General features: G+C 41.4%; 1 protein-coding gene across 10 annotated transcripts in view; it reads right to left on the reverse strand.

Annotated features, from left to right (window-relative positions):
- Positions 1-6,111: 6,111 nt before the first annotated feature.
- The window catches only part of SUCO (SUN domain containing ossification factor), a 55,435-nt gene continuing 48,150 nt past the window's right edge, over positions 6,112-13,396 (reverse strand). For 7 of the 10 annotated variants that reach the window (XM_036442000.2, XM_036441998.2, XM_036442001.2 and 4 more), the window contains 2 exons: positions 9,262-9,317; positions 6,112-8,079 (listed from right to left, as the gene is read on the reverse strand). In XM_036442000.2, coding sequence (XP_036297893.1) covers positions 7,636-8,079; positions 9,262-9,317 — 500 coding nt within the window. In that variant the 3' untranslated portion in view covers positions 6,112-7,635. Of the gene's footprint in view, positions 8,080-9,261; positions 9,318-13,396 lie in introns of those variants that run through there. The other 3 variants (XM_036441997.2, XR_004988664.2, XR_004988663.2) reach the window with 3 other exon arrangements.

The raw sequence follows: 13,396 nt of genomic DNA on the forward strand, positions 1-13,396 counted from the left end.
CTGTCCCTCTCCCTTCCTCTTTGTAAAAAATCAATAAAATATATTCACACACAAAAAAAGCAAGCCTATTTGAGTTTCTGACACTTGAAATGCACACAAACACTGGACACTTAACGGGAGCAGTTTCAGTGAAAGGGCAGGGGCCAATGTTTTGTTCCTGGCCTGGTGCCCGCCAGCCCCTAAGAAGAGGAAAGGTCAACCTCACCACATGGGGTGCCGGCTCTAACGAGGGTGCCAGTGGCAGAGCCCAGCTCACCCAGAGAAAAGAGCCCATCCTGGGCTGCATCTCCTCCCTCCACCCACCCAACCTCCCAGTGAGACTCAATGTGAGCATGAAACTGCTTTCGATGAGGTTTCGCCCCCTCTGACTCCCACAATGCTTTCCAGGTCCCCAGAAGGCAATTTTTAACGTAGATGCACCCAAAGAGGCCTGAATTGGGGTTCATCATCAGCCGTGTTTCCTCCATTCATCATAGATATCCGATCTCAAGTCCTTCCTCATCTCTGTGACCGCTGTCCCTGCCTGTGTGGACACTGGTCCTTTAACAAGAGGCAGCATTCATGACTGACTGCTGCTCCTAGCGTCTCAGGAGCCACCTTGATTTCTGGCAGCCTTTCCTCGCTGACGCCCTGTGGCCTGCCAGTCTCTCCTCCCCACGGGGAGCTGGAGAAAGGGGCACACTGCTGGCTAAGGAGCCCCACGAAGCCAGGAGCTACTCGGTCTGAGCACCAGGCACCACATACCCCTATGGGGATACAAGGGAACACGGAGACAACCGTCTTTCAGGCACTTCCACCGGCACCTATCAGCGGGTCTTGTTTGTAGCCCTCAGATTACATCCACAGGCACCTATCAGCGGGTCTTGCTTGTAGCCCTCAGATTACATGAGGACTATTAAGGTTATGGGTAGTCAGAAGACATCACACCTCTCTGAAGCGCATGCCCTGTTGGGGGCTCCACCAGCCCGACCTGATCTATTTGAAATGTGTTCGGAAGGCCTCACAACCCCCTGCCCAGTGCAGCGCATCGGGGACGAGGAGTGGGCAAGGGCAGGGTCTGCCCTGGATCCCTCAGCTCCTGTGTGCTGAGCTCAGCACTGCCCACCTTAGGGGACCACGGGGCGCTGGTCAGTCCTCGCACTCAGGTGGCCCAGAGCGCACACCGCGCTGAAGCAGAGAAGGCCCCGGGGAACAGGAACTGCGTTACTAGCGTGATAACCGCTCTGGATGCATGCACGTTAGTAGTGGGTTGGAAAGGAAAGGAGTCCTGTTAGGACTGAGGGTGGAGCTGGGAGAGAAGGAAACATTTCAGGGAGGAGGATGAACCTGAGATGGGGCTTGAAGAATGAGGCCCACTTGTTTATTTTAGTGTCTAAGAAAGAAAGGAAGGGGGAAAAAGATCAAGCAAGTAACGAGTTCAAGAGAAACTCAGTCTGAGAAGTGACCGGATTCCTCGTTGCTCATGTGATCAGAGCCTTCCTGCCAGCCCGGTGCATCCTGTCCACTGGGCAGCGAGGTTAGTTAACCTCCCACCCCAGCCCTGCTCTTCCGAGGGAAAGCACACACGTGGTGCCCGTAGTGGGCTGTCCCTTCAGCCACCCTATGGGGCACAAGCACCCCGGGCAGCCGCCTGCCGCCCTGCCAGTGGCTGCTGCTCTCTTGCGGGTTTAGCCTGGGCACTTTCTTTTGGGTTGGCTCTGACCCAGCCCGAAAGTCAGGGTTTCCAGAGATGAGACAAATCAGAGACTGCTCTGCCCACAGCCCTCTGTGGTCTGGGCTGGAGCCGGGCGTTCCAGAGCACAATGGAACATGTGGGTGCTCCACCGCTGAGCAGCTGTGATTCAGCCCACCTCTTGTTCCATGGTCTGTGACACCCGGGGAGAGGTTGCTCAGGTGTGGGCCTTCGAGAAAACCTGCAGGCACCCTCGCTGGGTTCTAAGACAAAGGAGGCTTTAAGCACTGGAAACTCGGGTGGCAGGAGGCAGAGAAACCGCAGCGCACAGCCAGAGGAGCTGCTGGGAGAGGGCTGTGCCAGGGAGAAATCCTCCTGTCTGATGGCTGCGCCCTCCATCCACAGGGTCTTCTCTGGTCTTGCATCAGGCTGTCTGTCCTTCCGCATGTCACCTGCCTGCTCCATCTGCATGAGTTTGCAACCTCTAGCTTGGCTTCCGAATGCCTCGCTTAAAAATCTCACCATGGTTACATTTACACAATGGAATACTGCTCAGCCATAAAAAAAGAAGAAAAATCTTACCTTTAGCAACAGCATGGATGGACCTGGAGAGCATTATGCTAAGTAAAATAAGCCAATTAGAGAAAGACAAATACCGTATGCTCTCACTCACATGTGGAATCTAATGAACAAAATAAACTAACAAAGTAGAGACAGACTCATGGATATAGACAATCTGACACCTGTCAGATGGGAGGGGTTTGGGAGAGTGGGTGAGAAGGCTAAAGCATTTAAGAAAATAAAGAACTATGGACACAGACAACAAACAGTATGGTGACTGCCAGAGGAAAGGGTTGTGGGAGGGGGAGTAGAAAAGGGAAAGAGGCGGGGTAGTGATGAAAAACTTGACTTGAGTGGTAAACATAATATACAGATGATGTATTGTAGAATCTGAAACCTGTATAATTTTATTTACCAATGTCACTCCAATAAATCCAATAAAATTAAATTTAAAAATCCTACCATGATAGTATTGGGACCCTGGGCTGCTCCAAGATATCCCACAATGGCATTCGGGTTATTTTGCACTGAAATCACCTGAAAAGCAGCAGCAGTGGGAAGAGCTGACTGCTCTGTGCCCCTTAAAGCAGGAAATAAACCTCTGTGACAGATGCCCTCCCCCTCCTGAAGGACTAAGAGACAGCCTATCACAAGATATAAAACCCAGGGTCCTTGGGCAGAGGTTCCCATTCTATCCCACATTCACCGCCTCCCCCGCCCCCAGACACCTGCCTGGAACACCATCTGAGGGCCTTTAGGAAGACAAGAAATGAATTCCACATGTCCTCAGTCTCAAGTTACTCAAGTAGAAGTTCCCCAGGTAGCTTACCTCCTGGATGTGAATGTATTTTGTGAGTGAGGGAGAGTCATTATTTACCTGCCATAAATGCCTATGAGGATCGATCTTGTCCTTGACTCAGCCTTCTGACCCAGTCTCCCTGGTCATTTATGTCTCTAGTTTTCTTGCAGCCCCTTTACTATAAAAAACAAAACAAAAAACAAACAAACAAAAAACAACAACAAAAAACCTAGTAGGTTTTTCTCTTATACTTTTATTTTGGACATTTCTTCTATGTCCTCTATGGAGAAAGGCAATGAAGATAAGTGACTCATGTCGCCCTCTGAGAGATTAAAAAATTCCTATGGTGTTCATAGGTTTTAGAAACAGAAGTTAATTCAGTTGATTAGCCCAAAATAACCCATAAAGCCAATCCCAGCTAACCACCATCTCAAACACAAGCTATAGTCTCAACAGGGGCTAGATTACAGATTTGGGGAAAATTAGTTCAGCTCCTTACCAGTGGTAGTTTGCATCTATAATTCTTCTTACAGGAGTATGGAATATTAGCAATGAATGTTCCTCAGTGGTAATCCTGAGGATAAGAAACCATTTCCTTTGGCCGTGGCCATGTAGCTCATTTAGTGAGAGCATCATCCCAATATGCCAAAGTCGCAGGTTTGATCCCCAGTCAAGGTACTTACAAGCAGCAATAAATGAATGCATAAGTAAGTAAACAACAAATCAGTATCTCTCTGTCAAATCAACTTAAAAAATAATTTCTCAGATTTCATGTATAGATTGTCTTTAAGTATGGTAACTGTGATAGAATGAGAATTCAATGCACAGCCTCTATTCAGCGGATTGACCTTTTTTTCATAAATAACAGTATGAATCGAGTTATAGTCAGCACAGGATTGACTGAAGGTGATCTGGTCGGCACCAGGCTCAGACTCTTATTCCTGGTAATTTATAAGGAGCTCACTAATGTTTGCATTCCAATAGCCAGCAGAGATGGCTCTAAACTGACCTAGGCTACAGTGAAAAATAAACACTCTGAAATGCCCAGTTTTACTTAATTGATGGAACTATAATACAAGCAGCAATGGGCCAAGAGATAGCCTGGGACAGGTCTCAGGGCCCTGCTATAAATAGGCCCTGCAGGCATTTCTGAGTGACTTGATGTGCTAGATTGCTCTGAGACAGACACACAACTGACCAGGGCTCAAGTTCAAATGGGGCTCTTGTGATAGATACATGTGCAGGGTTTCTTGGGGTTGTGGGGGGAGATCAGAGACTTTTGAAGCGGAGGGAGAGCCACAGTTTCCGTTCTCTGCTGTGTTGCTTATTTTTTACTTAGAATCTCTTTGATGTGATATTCTTTAGCATCTCCTACTCCCTCAAATCAATCCTCTTTTTCATGTGGGGATTTTGAGTCATTTTTGACTTTCTCTTTTAAAGTTCCATAAACCCCAATAAATAAGAATTCTGATTGTCTGCTCCTGGGCAGAGCAGACTTTTCTTCACCACTGATGCAAAAGCTGTTCATTTCTCTTCATTGTTGCCTGGTTCTGAGAATTGCCCTGTGTGGACTTCCCCAAAGGTCAAGGGTGTGGCAGTCCCTGCCTGGTCAATTGTGCTCATGAAATATTTTTACTTTACCTCATTGAACCAAAATATCTTTTGGAAGTACTCACACACTTTCATCTAATAAACATGCTGCAGGCATTCTTTCAATACCCATTAAAGAGAGCATCTCCCAGAAAATAGCTGGACAATACACAGGTGGACATAAAGCTGATGATATATTGCATCTGCGGAGGCAAATCACCTACAATTCATGCAGGGAAGAGCAAAGACAGGAAAACTCTACTAGAAGTGCATAATGGAATCAAAAGTCATGGACTCCATTGGTTCAGAGTAATCAACTAAATTAGGCAACATGATATGGAAAGATACTAGTTTAGAGGAAAAAACTGGGTATAAGATTATTGGGAAAAGAAGACAAGCCTAAGAGCTAAGCCAATGTCAGGAAGCTCAGTTGGTTGGAGTATCCATACCCCAAAAGGTTGCAGGTTCGATTCTCATTCTCTCTTCTTTTCCTGGACACTTAGGAGGGGAGTAGTGGTAGAGAGCAGAGAACTGTTTTTCTATATAAGCTTTATAAAATGAATTCCTGCCTTAACCGGTTTGGCTCAGTGGATAGAGCATCGGCCTGCAGACAGAAGGGTCCTACGTTCAATTACAGTCAAGGGCATGTACCTTGGTTACAGGCACATCCCCAGAAGGATCAATGTTTCTCTCATTGATGTTTCTAACTCTCTATCCCTCTCCTTTCCTCTCTGTAAAAAAATCAATAAAAAATATAAAATTCCTCAAATTATATGTTAAAAAAAAAAAACCTCAACTAAAAGATGTTTTGCTTTGTGTCTTTGCTCTTCAAACCCTCAGTTTCTTCTTACTGTATACTGTTTTAATGCTTTACTTAACATGAGAAATATCGATAGACTGAAGTGGACTAGCAAGGAGCTGCCATATAGAGGGTTGGGCAAAGTGGGTTTACAGTTGTTGTTAATGTCAAAAAACGTGTGGAAAATAATATAATACTTAATAATATGAGAATAAGTTATGTTCCATGTACTCACAACTGTAAACCTACTTTTTGCCCGCCTCTGTTCATATATACATAGCTTTGCTTCTTAGCAGGCACAACCCACTAACAGGAATTTTCACATTTTTCTCCTTATTTAGGTATAATCTCAAAGTCGAAAATAAAACCAAAATTATAAAATGCTTTGCTCTAATTACATGTGGAAAAATTAAATTAGTTGTAAAGATAGCCCCGAACAGGAGAAAAGCATATACATATATTCTATCTACTAAATAAAAATTCAGCACCTTCTTTTAGGGTTTGAAAGGATGAAATTGTGACTGTATGACAGTAAAATGTTCATGGGACAGTTCAACTTGCAGTTGGCGGAAATGTGACCAATTATGGAACAGAATGCTGCTGAACTTGGTTTCTGAAGTGGCAAAAACAAATCTATGTTCAGAGTAACAAATTTGTACATTTTCCTTCAAAGAACAGAGGAGGCAGCAATTAATAAAGACAAGTGTTCGGATTTATTTGGAAATTCACAGTTTCTAACGGCACTACAGCTCCGTGGTTACACTGAGTGTCGCCCTGCACAGGGCAGGTGCTGCAGTGCTCGGCTTCGCTCTGCCTCTGCTTCCCCTGAACCTCGCTCTTCAGTGGGTTTCTGTGCAATCAGACCCTCTCGCTCTGAATGGCTAATTGTACAGACTGAGAAAAAAACGTCAATCACCTAAAACACAGTTAACCTAAAGCAGCAACTTAAACAAAAAGGCTTTAAATAAGTCACATTACAAACAATACCCAGAAAGGTATTAGACAAATTTAAACAGTTACTACAAAAAGTGCTCAATAAGTTATAACTTAAGTCTGACAACACAAAATGGTCAACTCTCTCCCTTTCAAAAAGAAACTTTCCACTTTCACTCATTACTGTACAAATACATACAAATACAGTTTCTGCCAATTAAAGAAATATAAGGACAAAATGAAGACAGACACATGGACAGCACACATGTACAACTCTGCACATTTGTAGCCAATACAAAGCCAACACCGAGGACTAGCAATCCCTGTGACTTGACCAATTTGACAGGCTCGACAAACTCACTGGCTAGTTCTGTGCACATCCCTGGACAGGGACTGTGTCACCCGGGGCCTGGACTCACAGAGAAATGCTCACATTTTCTATTTGTACTAAGGAATGTCTGCAGGACTGGTGCTTACTGTGAATGTTTAAAATGTAATGTAGCTACAGAAAGCCTTTACCAGTGGTTACATATGTTTAAAAGGTAAATTTATAAAAAATGTATTTGCAAATACCAGTCATTTGTAAGAAAAGATCTTGTAGTTTGTTTTCTTCATTGAGTTAATAACTACTGAAAACGAGTGTGAATAAATTAAATGAAAACAATATTTAACAGTATCACCATTTACCTAAAAACAGACTTAAAAATTCCAGCGAGTGCTTGTTTCAGGTGAGTTTGCTAAACAGAGGTCTACCTGGCAAGTCTGCAGGCTCTTCACACCGTCTGACCCACGTACTGAGTTCCAGGAGCTGATCACTTTAAAGCCTTGTAGTGTTTGCAGCTTCAAAAAAACTAACAAAGTTATCAAAGAAATCAAATGACAGGAAAAGTCCCTCTCCTCTTCCAGTGCATTATAAATAGACAAAAGGCACATAAATATGGAAGGTGCAAGAAATAGGAACAAAGCTACAGGAAGAGGTTCAGGCTTCCATTCCTACCCTACCCAGGGAACTGGGCTTCCAAACTACCAGTAATTAATCTGTGAAAAAACATCTTTAGAAAATTTCCACCACTGTCCTTGTGGGAAGTCATCAGCCTTGCAGAACTACAGCTCATTGACCAAGACTGACAGCCACAATCCCACCTACTTTTAAAAGGCAGAAACCATAATTTCTGAATACTTTTCCCATTATGATTTTCTCCCTCCCCTCAACCCTTCAAATACCACAGAATGTTCTTCAAAGAACAACAGAAAGTCTCCAGTATGAAAAGTTCGATTATTCTAGATGTGTCCCGAGACTGCTGTCACACCAAACGTCCCCACGGTGAGCTCTTTGTTTCCTTTGATGATGTCATGCAGGCTCGGCAATGACCCTGACTTAGTCTGTATCAGAGCCTTTATCAACTTCCCTTGGTCTTGGACTTTAGAGCGCCTTCGTTTTAAAGCCCTCTTCTCAGTTTTTGTCTTTTGGGACTGTCCATTGCACAGACTCGTGCAAGCTGAAATGCCACAAAAATAAGACTCTTCTGACTGTGACGAAGTTTCCGAGCTCCCTTCCGAGGGAGGACCCTTGTAAGAAGAGTGATACACTTCTCCCACGTGAGAAAAGTCTCTCTGGTTCGTGAAGGGCTTCCTTCCTTTAATGTCTCCATTGGCTATAGGGTGCGATGGGTCTGCCGGCTTTATGGTCTCAATTTTTTCTGTTTTGTACTTACAGCGTTTCTTCTACAACACAAGTAAAAGAAGGGATAGGAATTAGACCTCCAATAGCTAGCTCATCAAAAACCAGAGAACTGAGCTAGTGGAAGAGAAGCGCCACCTCCTGGTGAAAGTAACAATGGTCTATTTTGTAAATACCTTCATTGCATTCCTAAATGCCACTCAGTAAAAGCTCTCACTGCTATCTCTGAATACAGATATGGGAATGCCAACTCACATCTGAATACCTACGATGCACCAGATATTTTACTAGCTGCTTTCATGTATATCTTACTTAACAACCCTGATCGGTGAGGATTGTATCCCTGGTTTTGGGTCCCTAACAACTTAGAACATAGTAAGTAGCCAAGTTGTGACTGTATCCCAGGCTATTTGACTCGAAAGCCCACATTCTTTCACCTACAATCACCTCTAATCAAGATGAGCACAATTTACTTGGAGAGGCAAAATGGAAAAAGCCCAAGCTTCAGAAACAAAAAAAACTAAGTTTATTCTGAGATTTGCCACCTATTGGTCACATAAAGACAAAACCGCTTATAAAATGTTGTACCCTAGCCAGGTGGCTCTGCTGATTGTAGTGTTATCCTGTACACCAAAATGTTGCAGATTTGATTCCCAGTCAGGCAAATATCTATGTAGGTTACGGGTTCCATTCTCAGTCAGGGCTCATATGTGAGGCAACTGACCAATGTTTCTCTCTCACATCAATGTTCTTTCTCTCTGCCCCTTTCTCTCTCTCTAGAGTCAATTTAAAAAAGTATCTTCAAGTAAGGATTAAAAAAAATAATAAATAACATTAAAAACGAGGCTGTTTGAGGATTACAGGATTGCACACTCTGTGCCTGACACACACTGGCCCTCCATCCATGATTATCAGCCAGGGATCAGCAAGCTTTCACACATACTGATCTTAGGCTTTTAAGTCATACATTTGTCTCTGGAATGTTCTTTTTTATTTTACAACCCTTTAAAAACCGCTCCAGGTTCATACAAAATATGCCACAGGCCAGAAATGTAGTCAGATAGTAGTCAGCTAACACTTGTAAACAATGATTTATATCATTACCATGATTGGAAAGAAAGAGTAATTTAAGTACCACTTAAAGGTTATATTAAACCTTTCAAACCTATTTCTTCATCTACTACCACATAGTCAAACAAGACATTTAAAAAGAAACAAAATATTACCTTTTTCTCTGGAGAGAACTTGAGGGGTTCTACAATGTACAAGGCATTTGGGTCTACTATAAATAAGAAAAAAATAAAAGTAGATGTAAAGCAGGTTAGGTTTTAATTAAACACAATAAAATATTATACTACCCCTTAGGGATTTTTCCTAAAAGAAACTTAACCATATATTTATGCATTTTAAATTAGTAAATTAAGAGCAACAAGGCAGGAGCAAGGTGGGAGATGGTTCCATTCTTATCTTATGCTTGGTGCCCTTCCCTCAGTCTTTACCAGCTAACTATCAGCCAACAGGTAGGCCCAGTCCTCCCCTCTTACCTGTTGAGAAAATAACATCACCACCAATACGCTAATACCAAACCTACAGATCATCTTTTTCCCTAAAAGACTAATCTCTACACTGTATCACAAATGTGGGTCAACACTGTGCAACAAGCAGCTATGGCCATGTATGAAAGTTAGAGGAACACATACACAAAACCAGTCCTATGACTTTTTTCTAATTGTTTATTACTCTGATTTACTATAATAAAAACTATGAACTCCAAAACCTAAAAACAGCTTCAACATGTAATATAAATGACCAAAGGGTAATAAGTTTGATCGCTCTGGCATGGTGAGTAAATTAGAAACATTAGTTTTAGGTTTCTAAAATTTCATTACTTTAAGCACATTCAAGACAGCCCTATGCCACCCACATGGACACGATAAACACATATACACAAGAGGGGCTATGAGACTTCAGTCCCTTTTAGACAATTAAGAGTTAAGGATCTGTGATATGACAGAGGCAGAAGTTTGTAAGGAGAAAATTTACTATGAAACTTCAGATGCTAGAAATTTATTAACATGATTCAACCATTATATTTTTATATTATGTCCTAGAAATTTATTGAGAAAGTCATCAAATATATAAAAATATCTAACCATTCCTTAAACAGTCATTTCTATCAATTTACTATTCTCACTCAAATTGTTTTTTCTAAAAACATTATGTCTATGCCCTAACTGGTTTGGCTCAGTGGATAGAGCATCGGCCTGCGGACTGAAACAAAAAACACTATATCTACCTTTGTAGTGGGTATTAAGTATTATTCAGAACAATCTCTCCAATGAAAGCAACTAAATATGATGGATTTTTTAATCACTAAAAGCATTTAAAAGCTGCCAAGATAAGTGAGCAATCTCTAGACCAAAATTGAAGGAAAAGTAGGAATCCAAGTCAAGAGGACCAGAAAAGCCATTTTTGTCCAGAGAGCATATGCCAATGCAAGAATATGTAGACCTGAGTTTTGGTGGCAACATAAGGGAATACATCAAAAATCAAGCTCCAGGGCCCACTCAAAGAAGCAGTTTGTAACATCCCCTCTGTCTCCCCAACGGTAACCTGGGACTCCAAATGACTAGACCCTCGGAGAAAGAATGAATCCATAGAGTGACTGTCCAAATCACCATCACCTGGTGGTCCAACAAGCCTTAAACCACATGTGTCAAACACAAGGCCCGCGGGCCAAATCCTTCCCGCCAGGCCTTGCAATGTGGCCCGCACCGCACTGTCATCACTACACTCCGCTGCGTTTCCATCACAATGACAGTTTATGACTGTTCAGTAAACCATTCGGCCCGCGATTTAGGCTGGATTTTAGATTTTGGTCCCTTCTCTGATTGAGTTCGACACCCCTACCTTAAAACCATGAATGTCAAGTTTTCCTGAATGTCAAGTTTTCCTGAATGTCAAGCAAACACAAATTCTCCTACATATTAGCACTCAAATTGTCCCTATAAATAACTTTTCAAAAAGAAGGATTAGCATACAGATAATCTACCATGCTCACAAACCTAAAAGCACCTGAGCAAGAGTCTGCAAAGACAACTAATGAATAGATATTTAAATTTTTAAGATATTAGAATGATCAAATATAGACTATAAATATTTATACCTACTATATATATTAAAATAAAAAACCAAGCTTGAAAATATCTTCAAGAAACAAAACAAAAAAGACCTGGATGTTTAAAAAATACTAAAAAATTGCCGAAACCGGTTTGGCTCAATGGATAGAGCGTCAGCTTGGTGACTGAAGGGTCCCGGGTTCGATTCCAGTCAAGGGCATGTATCTTGGTTGCGGGCATATCCCCAGTAGGGGGTGTGCAAGAGGCAGCTGATCGATGACTCTCTCTCATCGATGTTTCTAACTCTCTTATCTCTCTTCCTTCCTCTCTACAAAATCAATAAAATATAAAAATCAATAAAAATAAATAAATAAATACTAAAAAAATAAAAACTCTTAGAAATGGGAAATAATAACATTTAAAAGTCAATGGATGAATTTAATAGTGGACTAAAAACAGCTATGGTCTGGAAAACATATCATACGAAATCATCCAAAACATAGCACAAAAAAAGCAAAAAGATGGAAGATAAGAGGAATTGAGGAGACAAAGGAGATATAGAGAGAAGAACTAACACAGTTAATTAAATGGAGATTCTAAAATAAGGAAGAGGTAGTATTGAGGGAGAGGAGATAGCCAACAATTTCCCAGTTTGTAAAAAGATATCAATTCAGAGATTCAAAAAGCCCAACAAATTTAAACAGGAATTAAAAAAAGACATGCCTGTATTCACAGAAAACCCAAAATAACCTGGCATAAAGATAGACAAATAGACCAAAGAAGTTTTTTAAAAGCCCAGAAATAAACCCTCACACATATGATCAAATAATCTTCAATAAAGGTGCCAAGGCCACTCACCAGGGAAAGGAAAGTCTCTTCAACAAATGGTGCTGGGGAAACTGAGTATCTTGTATGCAAAAAACTGAAATTGGACCCTTACCTCACCACCTCACACCATATTAACTCAAAGTGGATAAAGACCTAAACATATGACCTAAAACTATGTATGACATTCCTAAACATATGACCTAAAACTATGTGTGACATTACTAAAAGAAAATGACACTGGACTTGGTAATAATTTAATGTTTTTATTGCCTTTTTTAAAGACAATTTAGAAGTGAGAAGGAGAGAAACATTAATTGGCTGCCTCCTGCAGTGACCTTTCGGTACATAGGATGACACTCAACCAACTGAGCCACAATGGCAAGGGAGACAATGATTTCTTGAATATATGACATCTAAAGTACAGATAGCAAAACCTAATATAGACAAATGGGACTATGCCAACGTAAACACTCTTGTCTATCAGGAACACAATCAAAAGTCAACTTATGCATGGCTAGCATGACTCAGTGGTTTGAGTATCGACCTATGAACCAGGAGGCTATAGTTCGATTCCCGTCAGGGCACATGCCTGGGTTGAAGGCTTGATCCCACTGTGGGATGTGCAGGAGGCAATAAATGATTCTCTCTTATCATAGGTGTTTCTATCTCTCTCACCCTCTCCCTTCTTCTCTGCAATCAATAAAAATATATTTTTAAAAAGTCAGCCCAAGGCCCTGGCCAGGTGGCCGTTAGTTGGACATTGTCCTTTACATGACAGGTTTGGTTCCCAGTCAGGGCACATACCTAGGTTGTGGGTTCAATTTCTAGTGGGGGCATGGATAGCAGAGGCCTTTGATCAATGTTTCTCTCTTACACTGATGTTTCTCTCTCCCTTTCTTCTCTTTCTAAAAAAAAAAAAAATCAATAAAGAAATATCCTCAGGTGAGAGAGATTAAAAAATAAATAAAAAAGGCAGCCTTAGAAATGTGAGTATTTGCAAATCATATATCTGATAAAGGGTTAATATCCAGAATATATAAAGAACTCCTACAATTAAACAAAAAAACCAAATAGCCCAATTTAAAAATGGGTTTGAATATGATTTATAAAATAGTCAACAAGCACATGAAAAGATGCTCACCATTACCCATCATCAGAGAAATGGAAATCTAAACCACAGTGAGTTACACTACCTCAGACCCATTAGGACAGTTACTATAAAAAAACAAACAAACAACAACAACACGGAAAACAACAAGTATTGATGAGAATATGAAGAAAACTGAAACCACTATACAATGGTGGTAGGACAGTAAAATAGAAAACAATACAAAGAGTTCTCAAAAAGTAGAACTACCATATGATCCAGCAATCCCACAACTGGGTATATGTCCATAAGAATTGAAAGCAAGGT

This window comes from Pipistrellus kuhlii, unplaced genomic scaffold, assembly GCF_014108245.1.
Source record: "Pipistrellus kuhlii isolate mPipKuh1 unplaced genomic scaffold, mPipKuh1.p scaffold_m20_p_18, whole genome shotgun sequence".
NCBI classification, from domain to species: domain Eukaryota; kingdom Metazoa; phylum Chordata; class Mammalia; order Chiroptera; family Vespertilionidae; genus Pipistrellus; species Pipistrellus kuhlii.